Source organism: Leopardus geoffroyi, chromosome C2, assembly GCF_018350155.1.
Source record: "Leopardus geoffroyi isolate Oge1 chromosome C2, O.geoffroyi_Oge1_pat1.0, whole genome shotgun sequence".
NCBI lineage: Eukaryota > Metazoa > Chordata > Mammalia > Carnivora > Felidae > Leopardus > Leopardus geoffroyi.
In genome coordinates this window covers 52,918,093-52,939,435 of record NC_059333.1, presented here as the reverse complement: position 1 = coordinate 52,939,435, position 21,343 = coordinate 52,918,093, and the positions used below count along the sequence as shown (strand labels likewise).

Sequence of the window (21,343 nt, the reverse complement as noted above, 5' to 3'; positions counted from 1 at the left end):
AATTAGTATTTTGTATTATCTAGGAATAAATAGGAGGAGCATATTTGAGCAAGTGATGAATAAATTAGAAATAGGCAAGTGGATTAGAAAACGGTTAATACCAGTCATGAAATTATTTTTCTAATTTATTTCCAAAACCTTTGATCTTTATAGAGAATTTCTAGGATTTTTTCCTTCAGCCACTTGGTAGAGATAATCATTTTAATTTGAAAATTATCTTTACTTTTAAGAGCCCTTTCTTGATCCAGCAAGTGGCCAAGTTCCTTTGCCTCCTGCTAGGCGATTACCAGGCGAAAATGTCAAAGCCAACAGAGCATCACAGGACTATGATCCGCTTCCTTCATCTTCAGGTGAGTTAGCGAACAATAGTAATAATGCTTCCTTGCATTTGTACAGTGCTTGCTGGTTTTCAGAGCACTTTTTTATTCGTTACAGAATTTAATGAGCACTCCCAGCAAAGTATTTTTGTCACTTTACAGTGTGCTTGTAAAACTTGTATTACAAGTGGAATCCCTACGAAACTGCCCCACAAATAAAAAAAAAAAAAAAAAGAAAAAAAGAAGCAGCTTTCATATTAACCTTATCACTCAGTAAAGCACATATTCTGATTCAGAGTCTGTTCCTTCTCTAACCTTTGTTTTGCCATACCAGAGATGAGAAATGGGAAAAATCTCTTCGTGCATCAATATGCTGCATTCTCTTATTTCTCTATTAAAGGGAGAATTTCTTTAGCATTAATATTAGCACCAAACTATTAATTTTCCAACCTTACTTAAGGGTGATACTGCAGTGCTCCCCTGTCAGCTATTACGTAGAATGAGGGAAGAATGTGCCATCTCAGTAAATACCAGTCACACTCCTAACCATTAATAATGAAATGCCGCTGCTTTGCTTTTTTGGGAGGCCTTCCTCCAACAGCATATCTAAAATGGTTCCCCATACCTTACGCAGTCCCTTTCTGCACTCTTTTGTGCTTTATTTTTCTTCATAGCATCTGTCACCGCCTGAAATTCCATTCGTTTGCTTGAATTCTTATTTGTCCATCTTCTTTGCTAGAATATTAATGCTTTGAAGATAGGAGTATGGTTTGCTTCACTGCTGTATCCGCATACGTTCACAAGAGTGCCTAGCACGTGGCTCTTGGATAGGTGGATGGCCGAGGAGAGGAGTGGCTGATGTATGGGTTATGCTGAACACACATTTTTCTTTATTGAAGGACGGTTGACACAATGTTACATTAGTTTCAGGTATGCAACATAGTGATCTGATAAATCTATACCTTATGGTATGCTCACCGCAAGTGTAGCTACCATCTCTCACCATTCAGTGCCATTACTATCTCATTGACTGTATTCCCTGTATCGTACCTGTTATCCTCATGACTTACTCATTTAATAACTGGAAGCCTGTATCTCCAATTCACCTTTACTGATCTTGCCCATCCCCCCATACTCCTCCCCTTTGGCAACATTGTTTGTTCTCTGTGGGTCTGTTTCTGCGCGTGCGCGCGCGCGCGCGCGCGCACGCACACACACACACACACACACACCATCTTTATCCATTCATCTATCAGTAGACACTTAGGTTCCTTCCGTATCTGGGCTATCATAAATAATGCTGCTGCAAAAAACATAGGGGTACATGTATCTTTTCAAATTAGTGTTGTTGTTTTCTTTGGGCAAATACTAGTAGTCGAATTACTGGATCGTATGGTATTTCCATTTTAATTCTTTGAGGAACTTCCAGACTGTTGTCTGCACCAATTTACATTCCCCCAACAGTGCTGGAGGGTTCCTTTTTTGGACACCTTCGCCAACACTTGTTATTTCTTCTCATTTTGATTCTAGCCATTCTGACTGGTGTGAGGTGATCTCATTGTGGTTTGATTTGCATTTCCCTGATAGTGATGTTCAACATTTTTTCATGTGTCTGTTGGCCATCTGTATGTATTCTTTGGAAAAATGTATTCAGGTCCTCTGCCCATTTTTTTATTATTTTGGGGGAGGAGTGTTGAGTTTGAGAAGTTCTTTATATAGTTGGGATGTTAACCCCTAATCAGATGTATCATTTGCAAGTATCTTCTCCCACTCAGTATGTTAGATGGTTTGCTTCATTGTGCAAAAACTTTTTATTTTGGTGTAGTCCCAATTGTTTGTTTGAGAAGACCTATCTAGAAAAATGTTGCTAAGGCTGATGTCAAAGAAATTTCTGTCTGTGTTTTCTTCTAGGAGTTTTAAGGTTTCAAGACTCACTTTTAATCCATTTTGGTTTTGTGTATGGTGTAAGAAAGTGGTTCAGTTTCATTCTTTTGCATGTAGCTGTCCAGTTTTCCCAGTACCATTTGTTAAAGAGACAGTCTTTTTCTCATTGTACATTCTTTCCTTTGTTGTAGATTAATTGACCATATAATCATGGGCTTATTTCTGGACTCTCAATTCTGTTCCACTGACCTATGTGTCTGTTTTTGTGCCAGTACAATACTTTTTTGATTACTGCAGCTTTGTAGTATATCTTGAAATCTGGGATTAAGATACCTCCTGTTAGGTTTTTCTTTTTCAAGATTGCTTTGGCTATATGGGGTCTTTTGTGGTTCCATACAAATTTTAGTACCATTTCTGTGAAAAGTTCTGTGAGTTGTGAAAAATGCTGTTGGTATTTTGATAGAGACTGCATTGAATCTGTAGATTGCTTTCAGTAGTATGACATTTTAATTCTACCAATCCATGAACATGAAATACTTTTCCATTTGCTTGTGTCATTTTCAGTTTCTTTCACCAATGTCTTAACAGTTTTCAAAGTACAGGTCTTTCACTTCCTTGGTTAAGTTTATTCCTAGGTATTGTGTTCTTTTTGGTGCAATTGTAAATGAGATTTTTTTCATTTGTATCTCTGCTACTTCATCATTAGTGTATAGAAATGTAACTGATTTCTGTGCTTTTGTGTTAATTTTGTGTCCTGTAGTTTTACTGAATTCATTTATTCTAGCAGATTTTAATTTTGTATTAATTTTGTGTCCTGTAGTTTTACTGAATTCATTTATTCTAGCAGATTTTAGTGGCGTCTAGGGTTGTCTATAAATCGTATCATGTTGTTTGCAAATAGTGACAGCTTTACTTCTTCCTTACCAATTTGGATGCCTTTTCTTTTTTTTCTCTGATTGCTGTGGCTAAGACTTCCAGTACTATGTTGAGTAAAAGTGGCAAGAGTGGACATCTTTGTCTTCCTGCTGATTTTAGAAGGAAAGTGCAGGGGCGCCTGGGTGGCGCAGTCGGTTGAGCGTCCGACTTCAGCCAGGTCACAATCTCACAGTCCGTGAGTTCGAGCCCCGCGTCAGGCTCTGGGCTGATGGCTCAGAGCCTGGAGCCTGTTTCCGATGCTGTGTCTCCCTCTCTCTCTGTCCCAAAAATAAACAAATGTAGAAGGAAAGTGCAGTTTTTCCCATTGAGTATGAGGTTAGCTGTGTGTTTTTCATATATGGCTCTTATTATGTTGAGGTCTCTTTCCTCTAACCCCACTTAGTTGAGAGTTTTTATCATGAGCAGCCAGATGTTGAATCTTGTCCAATGCTTTTTCTGTATCTATTAAGATAAGATTTTTATCCTGTTTTGTTGATCTGGTATATTCATGTTGATTTACAAATATGGAAGCATCCCTGCATCCCTAGGATAAATTCCACTTGATCATGGTGAATGGTCCTTCTAATGTATTTTTGAATGTGGTTTAGTCATATTTTAAGGACTTTTGCATCTATGTTCATCAAGGATATTTGTGTGTGTGTGTGTGTGTGTGGTGTCCTTGTCTTGGTGGTTTTGCTATCAAGCTAATGCTGGCCTTTCAGAATATATTTGGAAGCTTCTATTTTTTTTTAAATAGTTTGAGGAGAATAGGTATTAAATATTTGGTAGAATTCACCTATGAATCCTCATTTTTTAACTCATTTCTGGACTACTATTGTGAGGTTTTGATTACCAATTCAATTTCATTACTAGTAATTGGTCTGTTCAGAGTTTCTATTTCATCCTGATTTAGTTTCAGAAGATTTGATGTTTCTAGGAATTTATCCACTTCTACTTTGTTCACTTTGTTGGCATAGAATTTTTTATAGCAGTAGTTTCTTATAATCCTTGGTATTACTGTGGTTTCAGTTGTTATTTCTATTTTGTTTCTAATTTTGTGTTTTTATTTTTGATGATCCAGCTAAAGGTTTATCAATTTTGTCTGTTTTTTTTTTTTTTTTCATCAAAGAACCATCTCTTGGTTTCATTGATCTTTTGCAATTTTTTTTTCTTTTTTGTCTCTATTTCATTTGTTTCTGCTCTGGTGTTTATTATTTCTTCCCTCTACTAACCTTGGGTTCTGTTTGTTCTTCTTTTTCTAGTTCTTTTAAATGGAAGGCTAGATTGTTTATTTGAGACTTCTCTTGTTTCCCGAGGTAGATCTGGATCACTATAAATTTCCCTTTAGAACTGCTTTTTCAGTATCTTAAAAATTTTTATACCGTTGTGTTTTCATTTTCATGTTTTCATGTATTATTTTATTTCCTCTTTGATTTGTTGACCCACTGGGTGTTTAGTAGTGTATTGTTTAGCCTCCACATGTTTGAATTTTTTCCTTTTTTTTCCCTTGTGATTGATTTCTAGTTTCATAACATGTGGTTGGAAAAGATGTAGCATATGATTTCATTGTTATTAAATCTGAGATTTGCTTTGTGGCCTAACATGTGATCTATTCTGGAGAATATTCCATGTGCACTAGAAAACAATGTGTCTTGATGTTTTTGCATGGAATGTTCTGCATATATCTGAAGTCCATCTGGTCTAATGTGTTGTTCAAAGACATTGTTTCCTTATTGATTTTCTGTCTGGATAATCTATCCATTGAAGTAAGTGGAGTGTTAATGTCCCCAATCATAGTGCTGTCAGTAGTACTCTCTTCATGTCTGTTAATACTTGCTTTATATATTTAGGTGCTTCAATGTTCAAGGCATAGATGTTTAAAACCATTAAATTCTCTTGTTGGAGTGAACCGTTTATCATTATGTAATGCCCTTCTTTGTCTCGTGTTACAGTCATTGTTTTAAAGTCTATTTTGTCTGATAAGTTGCTACCCTAGCTTTTTTTTTTTTCCATCTCCATTCACATGGAATTTTTTTTTTCACCTTTTCACTTTCAGGCTGTATGTGTCTTTAGATCTGAAGCAAGTCTCATGTAGACACCATACAGATGGGTCTTGTTTTTTATCCATTTGGCTGTCCTGTGTCCTTTGATTGGAGCATTTAGACCATTTACATTAAAGTAGTTATTGATAGGTATGTACTTTTTGCCATTTTATTAATTTTTGGTTGTTTTATAGTTTTTATGTTCCTTTCTTCTTTCTTTACTTGTGATTGATGACTTTCTGTAGTGTTATGCTTAGCTATTTTTTATGTACCTGTTATAGGTTTTGGGTGTGTGGTTACCATAAGGTTCATATATAAATATCCTAAGTATATAGCAGTCTATAGTAAGTTGACGGTCACTTAAGTTTGAACCTATGCTCAAAGAACATTCTCACTCCCCCCTCCACATTTTATGTATATGTTTTCATAGTTTATATCTTTTTATTCACAATTTTCTTCTAATTATGACCTTTTCTTTTCCTCTCAAAGGAGTTCCTTTGACATTTTTTTTTTTTAACTCTGGTTTAGTGCCAATGAACTTCAACTTTTGTGTGTGGGAAACTCTATCCTTTAACTCTGAATGACAGCCTTTCTGGGTATTCTTGGTTGTAGGTTTTTTCCTTTCAGTACTTTGGATGTACTCTGCCATTCCCATCTGGCCTGCAAAGTTTCTGCTGAGAGATCAGCCTTGTGCAGTTTCCCTGGTATATAACATTTTGCTTCTCTCTTGCTGTGTTTAAAATTCTCTTTATCTTTAATCTTAACATTGTAATGAATATGTGTCATAGTGTGGACCTCATGGGTTCAACTTGTTTTGAACTGTATGCTTCCTGAATTCTTCCAGATTCTTCTGTTTTCTTCCCCAAGTTAGAGATGTTTTCAATGTTTGCTTGATGTTGTCCAAGAGATCCTTTAACCTAGCCTTCTTTTTTGAATTCTTTTTTTCTTTTTGCTGCTCATCTTGGGTGCTTTCCATTATCCTGTCTTACAGAACCATTTTTCTGCATCTGCTAAAGTACTGTTAATTTCCTCTAGTGTATTTTTCATTTATTCTATTCTTCAGCTCTGACTGGTTCTTTGTATTGTTTATCTCTTTGTTGAAGTTGAGTTCTACTCTTCTCTGCAGTCCAGTGCTCATTTTTATGTTCATTAAACTCTTAAGCAATATGCCTAATAATCTGTGTTAATTTAATTATTTTTCTGAGGTTTTGTCTATAATTTGGAGCATGTTTCTCTGTCTTGTCATTTTGGGTGATTTTGGTGTCTATGAATTAGGTGGAACAGCAACTTCTAAACATGATGAAACAGTCTCGTGTATGGTCCTCTTTTGTATAGACTGTGTGCCTGTTGCATTTGGCTGGAGGTCCCTAAGTTGAAGTGTGCCCAGGCTGGCATGGTCCCAGGGATCTCCAAGCAGAGAACGCCCTGGCAGGACAGCTGAAGTGGATGCAAGCCAGGGTGTCACAGGATGCTCAGTGAGGAGTTGCCCTGGAGGGGTGACGAGCCAACGTCAGCTGTAGAGGCCCAGGGCACTCGGAGCCAGTGCAGGCGTGAGCCAGGAGGTCCCAGAGCACTCTGCACCCCGGGGTGCCCAAGCAAACTGTCTGAAGCTGAAGCGGTGTAGGAAGTGTTCCAGGGTTCTTTGTACCTTTGCCACCTCAGTGCAACAGCTGGAACCGTATTGAGTGCTGACCAGGGTGCACCACGTTGGAGCTGCCTTGTGGGATTCTAGGGCTGGTATGGACTGAGGACTGAGGGCTCAATGAGGTGGTAGTCCAGTTAAGGTGCCTGGACCCTGCTTCCCATCCTCTCTATCAAGGTGGAGGGGGAAAAATACTGTGCATTCACCAGCCTCTCCAACCTGGAGTTTCAGCAGCTTACCTATTGTTGGGCAGGGTTCTAGGGCTAGTCCCTTTATATTCTAGTTGCTCTTTTAAACGACAGCTTTTTTTCTATGCCCTAAGGCAGACAAATCTGGGTCCCCTTCATTACCAAGTCTCCATGTCTCTTGCTGTTTTGCCTGGTCCTTCTTTCATTGTACAGAAGCTGTTCAGTTGGCCCTCAGTTCTTCAAGAGGAATTGGTTTATAAATAGGTGCAGAGTTGGTGTGTCCCCACAGAGAAGGTGAGATAAGGGTCTTCTTATGTCACCATTTTGGACCAGAATTGAACACACGCATTTTTTGACCAATGTAAACAATATTTTTGTCTTATAATTGTAAACATCAGAAGTTTTTCCTATGTAGATTTTTGTCCTTTTTCAAGATTTTTTTTAAACTCACAGCTCAGTTCACAGATTTGTTAATAGTGACAGCCATACATTCCGTAACCTCGGAATAGTTAATGAGTTGCTTTAAGAATTATTAACACAGTAGTTCTTATGTACTTGATGATATGCATGGGAGAAGTAGAAGTCCCTCTATGGTTTTATATGTTTTAACATTTTAAGATGTCTCAGAAAAGTATAGAAAATTCTATTAACCTTTTCAAATTTTGGTCCACGCTGTCTTGCCTATTAACTTCTAGTCCTTCCAAGATTTCAGATATATCCATGGGTGGCCATTGAAACAATAGTCAAAAGGGCTGGATTTCCAGACAGATGAAAAAAATGTGTAATTCAAGGAGTGACATTATCTGACAGCCTGTATATAAGAGAAGGAAACAAATCCCTTAAGGAATAACATTAAAATACAACCTTGAGGAAAGTACCATGACTGATTTAAAATAACATATTCACTGCCACCAACTCTGGATTAAAAGAAACATATATTCAAGTTTTTTGAAAGTTGTGGCCAAAATGCTGTATTTACACAGCTTCTTTACAGTTTTGCTTCATAATATGTGGGTGTTGTATAGCCCAGAGGAACATCATTCACATACGGTTTCAGATGGTAGGAATTCTGATGAGCATTACACTAGAAATTTCAAGGAGGAACTTTGAGTCACAACCTTGTGAAAATATACCCAAATAAGGATTTACCAGAAGCCTCAACTGGCTTTTACCTGAGTAATAAAATTGTCTTGATTACTGCTCTGAAGGCCTCAGCTAGCTGTAACATCAAACATTTCAACCTTCTCCCTGAACTCTGTTTACAAACACAGTCAAATCACAGAAAAATAAGATTCTTTTTTTCCATCAAGATAATTTGCTGTCATGCAGCTCACAGGACTAACAGGCTGTCCACTAGTGTATTTCACAGCAGCAAAGGGGCTGGCTTTGTTTTTTGGATTAGGTCTCTCCATTGAAAACTCAAGACTAGGTGCTGTGTGCCTTTAGGATTCTAATAGCCCTTATTTTGCATGACATGTTTTCATTAAGGCCTTTTTAAGGTGACCTTTAAGGATTCTTGTATAATTGCTGCATCCTACAAATTCAGTTTCTCTTGTCTTTTATGTTGTCCTAAATATCAACTTTATGTGAAAAATATTTTTTAAAAATTTAAAAATATTTGGGGTCAAATATTTTTCTGTGTGCTGACGGCTCAGAGCCTGGAGCCTGCTTCAGATTCTATGTCTCTGTCTCGCACTCTGTGTCTCTTTCAAAAATAAACATTAAAAAAAATTTTATAATTTTAAAAATACTTTTTCATTGATTACAGATATTTCCTTATCTTCTTGTCTAAAAAGACTGGGTACATGTATGTCTACATATACCAACAGTCTTCCAAATATTTTATTGCTTCCCAAAAATGTATTAGATGTGACAGTTGATTTTTAATGATATGAATGTCATAATAGTTCATCAGAAATAAGTGGATTTCCAAAAAAGAAAAATGGATTTCACCAGACTGTTAAAATTCGCATATATACCTGTATGTGAGGCAGACATTTTTTTTTAATAATCTTATTTTGTAACATGGGTATATTAGTCACATAGGTCCATAACTATACTGGCAATGTGTGCATTTTTATAAATTTTCCACTTGCCTCTTCTCTTGTTGTAAGATATAATGTGCTATGGTTTGAATGCCATTCTTTAAAAATCTAGGGAATCCAAGTTATAGTAGAGTAACAACGTCATAATGGTATGTTTGTGCTCACGCTGCTGAAATGTGGCATTCGCTCTGGGGAAGCTTTTTCATTTTCTCAATATTTAGAAGGCAGTTGAAGATACTACTAAAAAATTAGAATTTCAGCACATGACTTATGTTAAATGTGTTTGGTAAAAGCTCTCATTACCAAATACACTGACAAAATAAAGGAAGAAGTCTCATCAGAAGAGGAATTAATTCCAATACTACTATTTTTTTTTAACTAGGTTAAAGGAAAGTCATAGAATATTGAGTGAATTTTATATTAAGACCAAATATTCTATAATTATCTCTATTAAGATCTCAGGTGAAAAGCATGGCTTCACTTCACTCAAGGGTTAGAACTGTGGAGTTATTAGTGATAAGATGTTTAAAGATAAATTATATGTATAAGATTTTGTTTGGTGTTTCAAGAAAGGAAAATGTAGTGTTAAGGTTTTACCACAATTCAACTGCCTCAAACGTCTTTCCTTACAGTTTTAGTTCTCAAAGCACAATATCTGGAATCTTTTTTCTTAAAAATTTAATAATGTAATTCTCCTATAACAGTTTTTTGGATGTATTAAAAAATTACATAACTTTAGCCTTAACTATCATAATTAGCTACCACTATGTATGTGAAGATTTTTTTATTTGTAATTTAGTGAAAGCTGTATTAAAACCTGTGCTTATAAAATCAGAGTATCTATACGGATAGCAATTGAAGCTTATGATATAAATAAGTTCCAGAGTTAGTTGATCTATCTTAAAGAATAACGAAGTCATATGATGATGTGTTTAAAATTTCTTCTAATGCCTTGATCAGTTAAATTTGTATTTTTCTTTTAATTCTCAGATATCGTTAGTTTCATTAATTCTCAGATATCGTTAGTTGAGAAAATCAGTAGTCTAAGTCTTGGTGTCTGTAATCAAATAGCCATGAAGTAGTAATTAACAGAGATTATGTCTCAGATTGTACATAATAATCATTTCTAAAAGGCAGTTACTGTGGGCCAAATGTTAAGCTGAGTATTTTAAATATATATAGATTATGTATAGAGAGATAATATATATAACATGTAATTACATAGTTATATATATATATATATATATATATATATATATATATATGTGTGTATTTTGTATCATTTGTTGATACACTTTCTCTGAACAGCACAGAGACTGTGGCTTTAACCAAAAGTGGACAATCAGGAAGTTGCTTCAAAGTCTGTTTTATCTTAAAAACTTATGCAAATTTTACATTTTCCTCCTTGGTAAATCTGTATTCATTTTGCTATTTAAAAAAACACTGACTTTCTCACTTCCTCGAGTAAAACTGGTGCTTCAAAAAGATGTACTGTTTAGAACCCACGCTCCAAGTATTCTTGCACTCACTTTGATATCATTGCCATTGCTCATAGTTCAAAACGATGATGAGCATGGGCAGCGGCACCAGAATACACAAGGATGGCATTTATTCAGGTACAGAAATTCCCATAGAGTTGGAAAAATTCATAGTAATTCCAGCGGACTCCAAAATTATAATAACATTTCGGGAACTATGAGATAGTTTCATCTTCTGTTTCACTGCTGCTTTCTATTACCTATACATTCTAAAGGGAATAAGGACCCGGTGTCTCTTTTAGACATTGTAAAAAAATAACAAGTGGGAAAGTGAAGGCTGTCTGTAAGTTTTTTAAAGAGGTGTGTAGAAAGAAGGATTGGTTTTAAGTAATTTGCTCTAATGATGAGCATGAAAATGCCTCCCCACTTTTTTTTTTTAATAGTTTCCACTCTTAGTTCAGGTTATAACAGATCTTCCTTAAAAGCTTTCTGTATAAAAATAGGCACTCAAACAACAAATCCCCTGCTTTTTTCCCCCCTCTTCCACACTTCTCTGACATTGCTATTAATTTAGAGTAATTACTGTTCCATAGCATTTAAGTATAGCAGTTATCATAGAGAGTGAATTCATTGTCCTTTCTTTTTAATGCTCCGTATATGTGCTGAAGAGGCCATTACATTAATTAATTTGCATACTACCTGACTGAGAAGGGATAAATAATACCTCTAAAAATGAGATAGGAAAGTAGATTTAGAAAGTGAGAATTGTACAAGTAAATTACTTAGCTCAAGGTCACTCAAAATCTTAGTTGTGAGAATGAGATGCATCTGACCAATCCCATCTCTATGTAATGTTCCTCATCTACATCAAGTAAAGTCTCTGTTGTAGCTGTCAATTACCTGGTACAGAGTTATTCTATCCAATTAAAACAGTCGAACAAAAATTAAGCTATGCCAAATTGAATAAATATTCATTAATAAATGGAAATTTATATATAACAAGTGGCCAAAAGTTGAAACAGAGTCCATTTTACTTCTATTTGTAGGCTCCAATACATGATAAAATTAAAATTCCAAGCATTTGTAAGATTTTGAAGAGACGCCAGCATTGTTTTGAGGAACATTGCCCTAACATTGCAATGAGGACTAGGTTTAAATGAGCTGGGATATGTGAGTTTTGAATTTCAAGGGAAAATATCTATTGGGAAAATAAATCTTTGCTTTAAGAAAGTCTTTTTTTTTTTAACTGTGTTTAAAATCTGTCCTGATTCCTTTTAGAGGTCATTTGAATCACTTTCCCTGGTTGATATTTTGTGTGTAAAATGAAAAAATACCACTTTCAGGATCAGAGATACCTTCACTACCCTAGGGTTGACTTAATCATTGTGTGTGTGTTTCCGTGTTAACTTAGATTTCTTGAATTATGTTTACTAATTTTTTTCAGGTAAAGAAGAGTCATCTGCAAATTACATTGCCAGTATTAATTATAGCAGCCTTATATAACAGATGGGTTTCCTGGGGGTTTTTCCTGGTAAAAGGTACCATTTTTTTTAGTGTTATCTACTAGGATCAAAAATACATACCTTTAGGGTGAGGAGATGGTAGCATCATTGATCCTGAGCTCACCTCTTCTCATTGAAACGCTAAGCCTGCAACCACACATAGAGCAACTGTCTCTGAGGATGACCAGAAGACTAGCAAAAAGCTGTTCCAGAGCTACAAAAAGAAAAAGCCACATTGACAAGGGTAGAAGGGGCAGAGAGGAAATGTGGCTGCGAGCCAAACCCCTAGAATGGCAGCCCACAAGCAGGAGGGATATCATGGGGACAGAGGTCCTCGCTGGAGCAGGCAGTTCAAGCCCCACACTGGGTACCCCCCCACCGACCCTAGGCATCTGCATCAGGAATATGAGACCCCACAGTATCTTTGAAAATCAGTGGCGATTAACTCCAGAAGAACCAGAGGGCCATAGGAAATTCAGACTCCACTCTACTCTTAAAGGGCCCACACATAAACTCACTCCAAGAGTTAGCACTGAAGCAGCACTTTAAAAAGGACTGGTGCCATTAGTGTTAATTTATTATCATAGAACATGCACAGGAGGGACAGAGATCTGTAAAAACTTTTTCCAGGTATGGAAGTGTTGGCAGGCACCATCTTTCTTGCCCTCCTTTAGCCTAGCTAGCCCAATGCTGGTGGTCACCAGCTCAGACACCCTCCATCTACTTTCCTAGCACTGCTCATCCCACCCTGGCATTCCCCTGTGGACCCACCCTGCCACTTCCTACAGATGTCCCTCCAAAGTGGTTCCTGCCCTGACACACCTGGAGGGCAGCCATGGTCAGGACCAGCATGCTGCCCCCCGAAGCAACTCCTGCCCTGGGGTGGGGAGAGGCCAGCCCCACCCGCATATAACCCACACATGGAATACCCCTGGAGCACCTGGTTCTGATGACTGGAGAAGACTGTACTTCTGGGCCCTATAGGAGACCTTCTACACAAGACCACTACCTTCAAGATCAGGAGACAGTTCTGATCTACCTAATATGTAGAAACAGAGTCAGACAAAATGAGGAGACAGAGGAATAATTTCCAAATGAAAGAACAAGGCAAAACCTCAGGGGGGAAAAAAAAAAGAAAAACTAATTGAAACAGATAAAATAAACAGTCTACCTGATAAAGAGTTCAAATAAATGGTCTTAAAGATGCTCCTGGACTTAGGAGAAGAGCGAATGATCTCAGAATTTCAACAAAGAAAATATAAAAAAGAACCAGTCAGTGCTGAAGAATATACTAACTGAATTGAAAAACACACTAGAGGAATCAACAGCAGCTTAGAGGATGCAGAAGAATGAATTAGTGATCTACAAGGCCAAACAGTAGAAGTTATCCAAGCTGAACAGAAAAAAAGAAAAAATAATTTTAAAAAATGAGGATAGGTTAAGGGACCTCTTGGACAACATCAAACATACTAACATTTGTATTATAATAGTCCCAGAAGAGAGAAGAGCAGAAAATTTATTTGAAGAAGTAATAGCTACAAGCTTCTGTAGCTTGATAAAGGAAATAAAGTCAGGCTCAGGAAGCACAGAGAGCCCCAAGCAAGATGACTCCAAAAAGATCCACACAAAGACACATAATAATTAAAATACCAAAGATTAAAGATAACAAGAGAATCTTAAAAGCAACAAGAGAAAAGCAACTACCTCTATAAGGGAACACCTATAAGACTTACAGCTGATTTTTCAGCAGAAACTTTGCAGGCCAGAAGGGAGTGCATGATACATTCAAAGTGCTGAAAGTGGGGGGTGGTGGGGGGGACCTACTACCAAGAATACTGCACTTGGCAAGATTATCATTCAGAATTGAAGAAGAGTTTCCCAGACAAAAGTTAAAGGAGTTTATTACCACTAAACAAGCATTACAAGAAATGCTGAAGGGACTTCTTAAGTGGAAAAATAAAAAAGGCCTTACATAGTAAAACTAGTAGGTCAATTACTTATAAAGTGGTAAAATCAACTGTATCAACAATAATTAGTTAAGGGAGGTGCATAATAAAAGTATATGCAATATTATATAAACACATTAAAAGGGTAGAGGGTAATTCCACTTCTCGTATTTTTCTACAGAAAACAAAAACACTAACTTAAAGAAATAGATGCACCCCTGTGTTCATTGCAGCAGTATTTACAATAGCCAAGACATGAAAGCAATGTAAGTGTCCATCCATAGATGAATGGATAAAGATGTATATACACACAGAAAGTCACACACTGGATGGAATATTAGCCATAAGATATGAGATCTTGACATTTGCAATAATGTGGATTGACCTAGAGGGTATTATGCTAAATGAAATAAGTCAGACAAATACCGTATGATTTCTCTTGTATGTGCAATCTGAAAAGAAAAAAAAGAAAAAAAACAAACCAACTCATAAATACAGAGAACTACTAGTTGTATGGGGGTTGAGAAATGGGCAGAATAGCTGAAGGAGATTAAGAGGTACAAACTTCGAGGGGCACCTGAGAGGCTCAGTGGGTTCATCATCCAACTTCAGCTCAGATCATGATCTCACAGATCGTGGGTTCAGTCCCTGCATCAGGCCCTCTGCTGTCAGCATGGAGCCTGCTTCACATCCTCTGTCCCTCCCCTGCTTGCGCTCTCTCAAAAATAAACATTAAAAATAAAAGAGGAACAAACTTCCAGTTGTAAGTACCACATAAGGAATATAGTCAATAATATTGTAATAACTTTGGTGACAGATGGTAACTATACTATGGTGAGCATTTAGTAATGTATATAAATATCAAATCATTGTTGTACACCTGAAACTAATATTTTATGTCAACTGTACTTCAATTAAAAATACATAAGCTTATTCAATTTAAAAGTTCTAAATCTTAAGACTTCATTGTCAGTTATACTATTCAATGTGTCTCTGGCTGCCACAGTAGCCTTCCCACTTATGTGATATATTTAGCTGTTCTTTTCAAAGATGCTTGACATTCGTGTGCCTTTCTCCGTATTTTGGACAAAAACAAAATAACAGTATTAAAAAAACTCTTAAAGAATTACCTATAGAATACAAGGAATTTAGACTTGTATTTAAGTCTAAGTACTTTTCTCACCCAAAAGTAAATCAGAACAGACAAGATTTCAATGTATGAATTCTGTGTTGAAGCTCAGAAAGCTTGCTAGGATTTCTAATCTTTTTTTTTTTTTTTTGGAAATGATTAGAAGCGAAGTAAAATTTATTGCCCATCTCTGTGTGACATAATGGAAATACTTAGTAGCAAATAAATGGAACCTGAAAACACAGTAAGAAATGCAATTTAGCAGACCATAATTAACTTGAGATGTTTAGTTACAGATGCAAGAAACAGTACAGACTTGAGCAAGAACCAGAAATTAATGTATGTTCTTGTATATGAGCATAATTTAATAAGCTGTATCTACAGCTATATCTTTTTTTCAAACTGGGCAGTATCCTATAAGAAAATTTAAGACTACCATACAATGTGGTGTGGAACTGAGTATCTTCATACTGGAGGCTTTCACATATGCATTCTATGCTGCTATATTGCTAGAATTGTAAACAGGGTATTTTTTACAAGCTACCTTCTCATGGAAAAATAGGCTTTTAAGAAAAATATAAAAGAATGGACTAGATAATTTTTTATTTCAATTTGATTATTATTGAAAATATCTGCTTACAATTTCCCATGAAGGTATTGGGAAAGTTGGCAAAGCAGCAGAGACGAGGAAGGAGAGGCTGGAGACCAGAGTCACAAGGCATTTGGATTGTACCCTCACTTCCTCATTCACTTAACTTTGATTTATCATCGGACATTTGTCAGTGGTCTGCGGAAGATATTAAAGAAGCATTGATGTTTAAAGAGTCTTAAATCCATAAATGTATTTCATGGCATAAATTTGACAATTTTTATTTTCATCTTTTTTTTTTTTTAATTTAGGCTTTTGATATATAGTACCAAGTATAGATATTATGGAACTCCACAACAGAAGTGCCTTTTCAAGCTACTGGTCCCTGCCCTGGTGATCTGTGTGCCATGGTGGTCTATAACTTTTTCTCTTAGTAAGATTACTCTCCATTCATGGTTACCAGTGTCATTTGATTTAACTTGGAGAAACTTATCAGGGGACTGATATGGAGCCCAAATCTTCACTGCTGAGGTTTCCACTGGCTTTGCTTTTTCTTTAGCAAAACTTCCTAAGTTGCAATCTGGATACAGTATTTGAACAAAGCACTGTTTACTTCTGTTCAGCCGGTTAAACTAACAGTAGACCCAAAGCACCTACTATTTCCCCCCTTCCCCAGCACAGTTGACAGCATTATTAACTTAAAAAATCAGACAGGCCAGGACATTACAGTGCATATTGCTCAGAGTAACTGTGCTGTGGCCTGGGTGGAATGGAGGGCCTGATGGGGATGTCCTCCCAGGAATGCTGACAACCTTGTAACAGTTTCCTCTGGCAGAAACTCCCCAAAAAAAGTTCCTTCACCATAGTAGGAAAAAATAAGCTGTGTTCCCATACTGAAAGCCTTTCTTTTTTAATTTTTTTCCCCTTTTCTATCCCTTATTTTATATGGCTTAAAGAATACTATGTAGAATTGGGAAGAAATCTGTATTAATTTCTCAAACTTCCAACACATTCTAACTCCGTTTTTTAAATGTTCAAAATGGGGACAATATAACCTACCCTACAATAGTATATAAAAATTAGAAAAAAAAATTTTTATGCAGATAATGAAAAACAGCATTTTCATATGGAATGAGATCATACCGATAAGCTGTCTTTATTTTTATCCCATTATTTACATGCTGTCTCTCTTTTAAAATCTACAGATGGTTCACAAGCACCAGCCAGACCTCCTAAACCACGACCCCGCAGGACTGCACCAGAAATCCACCACAGAAAACCCCATGGGCCCGAGGCAGCATTGGAAAATGTTGATGCGAAAATTGCAAAACTCATGGGAGAGGGTTATGCCTTTGAAGAAGTGAAGAGAGCCTTAGAGATAGCTCAGAATAACGTCGAAGTGGCGCGTAGCATCCTCCGAGAATTTGCCTTCCCGCCTCCAGTCTCTCCACGTCTAAATCTATAGCAGCCAAGACTGTCAACACCAAAATGGCAGGCATTCGATATTCCAGGATCATGGAAAAGAGACAAGTGAGAGAAGGTGTCTCCTCGTGTGGCATCTCGAGAAGAGGCTTGGAAGTGCTGCTTCTCAGAAGACAGCTGCTTGCTCAGGATGTCAACAGCTGTGCTTATTTCTGCTAGCCATACTTTTAAATCAGGGTTGAACTGACAAAAATAATTTAAAGACGTTTACTTCCCTTGAACTTTGAGTCTGTGAAATGCTTTTCCTTGTTTACAAGTTGGCGAAGTTGCAGTTTGTTTTTGTTTTTAGATTCGTTTTAGGGTTTTTGTTTTTTTGATACCTGTACTGTGTTCTTTACAGACCCTTGGTAGAGTGGTCAGGTCTGCTGTAACATCTCCCACCAACTCCCTCACTGTCCACGTCAACAGCTAAGTCACATGTTCATTTTGATCTCTCCCACCCTGCCCCGTCCCCACTCCTGCCCAGGTCCAGTTCCATTTCTCCCATTTACAAGATGCTTTAAAGGTTCTGATTTTCAATGTGTCAAACTAATGCAAAAAAAAAAAAAAGTGTGTGGCCTTCACTACTGAGTCTTTTCTTTGGAAACCTTTGCTGTTGTGAGATGGGAAGATTATGAATGTATAAAGCATTTTTTTGTCAATGAACTAACTGCCTTTTGATAAGGGGTTTTCATATGATCTAAAGGAACATCCCTTTTTAGTGTAAGTTTTTTGATCTTTAACCTCCCATATTCTCATCTTTGCCATCCCAGGGGTGTCACTACTCTGTAAAAATATAAAATATTAGAAAGCAACTACTGCAGATGTGGGAGAAATACACTTGCATATAACAATGCCGTACTGAAGTTATATAATGAGGTCCCCTGACATTTATGCCTGCATTACTTTGAGGCATGCTGAGTAAGAGGGCCGTCTCCCTGAAATATATTAATAATTTTCAGATAAAATTACCATACCTTTCCCGAAGTGGAATAGAGTTCATTTCCTATTTGAGTGATTATACTCTGGTACCTAACAGGTTTAGGAACCAGTTCACATTGCAGTGGAAAAGTTAAATCTTTGATGCACTGTTAAGTGCCAATGCTACTGTGGCAATGTTTTTTTTTTTTTTTTTTTCCCTTTGGCAAAATCTCTGCTATCAAATTAAAGTTCATATTTGATTTGTAGATTCTCATTGCTCCATCCAGTCAGGGGAAAAAAATTCATCTAGTTTTGCTTTTTTTTCTCCCCCAAAATGGAGGTTGGTTCTTCAGAAACATTATTTTAATCTACAAATATTTATTGAGCATCTATGATGTGCTTGATGCCATTAGGCACTATGTTTTTAAAGCACAAACTCGCAACTGATTCCAATATAATGTTTTGTTATTCTTTGTGCTTTTGGTGGTAAAAGTCTCTCTCTGATGGACAAAGCCTAATGAGTAGTGGAGAAATGGGACAAAAACTAGGCCTGTGTAAAATGCTTGAACCCACAGAAGGTTCCCTAAATATGGACTAATTACGGGTTTGTGCACCTTTCTACCATTCCCTCTCTAAACTTCACACCCAGTGTGATGTAATAGGATGCATCTGAATGAGAGCTTCAGGCTTTAAAAGGACAGGACCAAACAGCTAGCAGGACCCCAGGGAAGTCCATGTTCAGGACTGGAACAGCCACCAGGTTAACCTGGGGAGGTGAACTAATGCATTGTTTTCAAAGAGGCATGTGCCACATGTCCTTATTCATCAATTTGGCTCTCACGATAGGAGGTACTCGAGAGGAGTCACAGGTCTTGGGTGTTTTAATTTCAAGTGATTCTGCACTGGTTAATGTCACTGGAGAGGAATTTTTACTTTTCCTTAGATGTTCTTCCTCCAGGTGGAGGAGTGCAGTTTTTATACTTTTAAAAAATTGCATCAGCTAATTCTTCATTGATTTATGAACTCTGCATATATCATGATTATTCACTTTTTGTTTAACCAGTCTCTGATGTCACGTTGAAATAGCACTGTATATTTTGTTTTTTTTATGACTTGCTGATCATAGGTACAACTAAAAGCCAAAAGTTGCCACTTCATTGTGATAACATTGTTATAACTTTAATAGGGAATGAGATAAAATACAAATGTTAGGAAACATAGTACATCTTCATTCAATTTTCAAATATGTGAAATTTTCCAGTGAGAATTAGAAAAAGACTGGTGATAATATAGTAAATTTAGACTTTTTAAATCTATTTTGCAAAGAAAATGTGCTAGCCCCCACTAAAATCTCTGCATCTTGTACCCAATAGTAGCCATCAGTTTTATCATGAAAAAGAATGAATCAAAAACCTGAGTGGAATGGAAAGAGGGAAACTTTCAAACAGTCATGAAAAGCCCATTGCTACCTATTACCAACGACTACCAAACTCAAAAAAAAAAATCTATTTTTTTGTAGAAATAAACCTAAATACTTTAATCATAGAAGTGACTACCCATTAAGGGTTGGAAATGAAGGTGACTTGGTTTCACTGTGATCCAGAAAGTTAGACATTCCTCCCATTTCTCAAGACTTAGTAATACAATTATTTTTTGAGCCAGTACACCATATAATCCATATACTTAAATCATGGCCAATATTGCTCTCCTCCATCCCCCAACATGTTCTGGGGATAGAAGTACTTATCCTCAATGATAACCCAGTAAATTAGTCTCCATAATTTTTTTCCCCTTGATGTCTTCAATACCCTGGCCAAATTTTCTACAATTGAATCAGAGTAGCGCTTATGGTTAACCTGAACCTCCTTCCACAAAATGACCTTTAGCTCTTGCCTGTTCACCTCCCATCGCCCGCATTGCAAATAGTCTTACTAAAGCCCTAATTGCAACTTCAAAGGGTCCATTTGTTAACTCAATATTCCACACACAAGAACACTTGCAAAGATTTCTTCGTAATGTGAATTTTTTTTCTTTTTCAGTTCCGTAAGCATTTCCTACAGTTGGGACATTTATTTTTCCTCTTGAATTTTCAACTTGAAGCTTTAATTTGCACTGAATTATCTACCCTGGTTAAAATTTTCATTTTCTTCTCTTAAGCTGACACATTTGGAAGCAAATTACAGTGTGTTTTCAACAATACAGGTACTGCCTGTTGACCTGGAATTTTAGTGCTTCTAGGAAAAGTTGCCAGAAAAAGACAGCAATAGAGTGAAGGGTTTCTTCCCAATTACTATTTTTTTTAATGCCTTTTTAAAACTTGTCTAATGTGGCAAAATAGTTATGTGTTCAATTAATTTATATTCATCTTTTTTCAATTCTGGTTATTATGTAAACTCAAGTACTTTATCTGTTCTTTTAAGGTATTTTATAAAATGAATCTTAACAAAACGCAGAGTTGGTATATATTTTTCTAATGAACACAAACATTTCTTTCACAGCATTTCTATGTTTTCTTTGTGTTAAACAAAAGACATAGGATTCAAAAGTTAACTGGACACAATGGTACCAAATGCCCATCCCAGATGGGTATTAGTTATTAAATACCAAAACCATATCCTTTTAAGATATTTACATAAATAAGCTCCTTCTGTGTCTTAGACGTGAAAGTCAGAGTTCTGGTAAGGTTACAAGAATCCTATCTGGGAAAGGCTGAAGCATTTCAGATGACATGCTATGTAATTGATAATTCCTAATCAACTAACATCTAATTTTCTCTAAATTTTTGATAGTTTTAATCATTTGTTATATAATGGAGAGCATATAAAATGGGCCAGTATATAACGGGGAGGGAACAATGGAAATGAAAAAAAAAATATATTAATAACTACTTTTATATCAAGAACCATAAAATGTGAAAGTAATACCTGCAAAATCCCATGCATATTTGTAATAGTATTCATACCCTTAATAGTTATGCCCTCCAAGCACATACAATTAAATGGGGGCATACATATAAGCAAATAATTCCAATACAATAAATGCTACAAAGAAATGGTCACATTGTACTGGAAGTATGTATTTATAGTAAATGCTTAAGAACATTTATGGGACCCTTACTGTATATACCATGTACTACTATATGGGCCCTTACTATGTGAACTTAGTAAAACATTTAATACTTTTAACAACCATCAGGCCTCTTCTAGGACCTCAGAAGTAAAGTAGGGAGTGACACATTCCTTCTGGAAATTTTGACTAGTGATAAGGCTGTATAGCATTTTGTC

The 21,343-nt window shown here is 36.4% G+C and overlaps 1 protein-coding gene across 5 annotated transcripts in view; it reads left to right on the top strand.

Moving 5' to 3' along the window:
* The window catches only part of CBLB (Cbl proto-oncogene B), a 225,639-nt gene extending 205,132 nt beyond the window's left edge, over window positions 1–20,507 (top strand). For 4 of the 5 annotated variants that reach the window (XM_045501891.1, XM_045501894.1, XM_045501890.1 and 1 more), the window contains 2 exons: window positions 231–350; window positions 16,883–20,507. In XM_045501891.1, the coding sequence (XP_045357847.1) occupies window positions 231–350; window positions 16,883–17,142 (380 nt within the window). In that variant the 3' untranslated portion in view covers window positions 17,143–20,507. The remainder of the gene's footprint in view (window positions 1–230; window positions 351–16,882) is intronic. The other variant, XM_045501893.1, reaches the window with a different exon arrangement.
* Window positions 20,508–21,343: the final 836 nt, after the last annotated feature.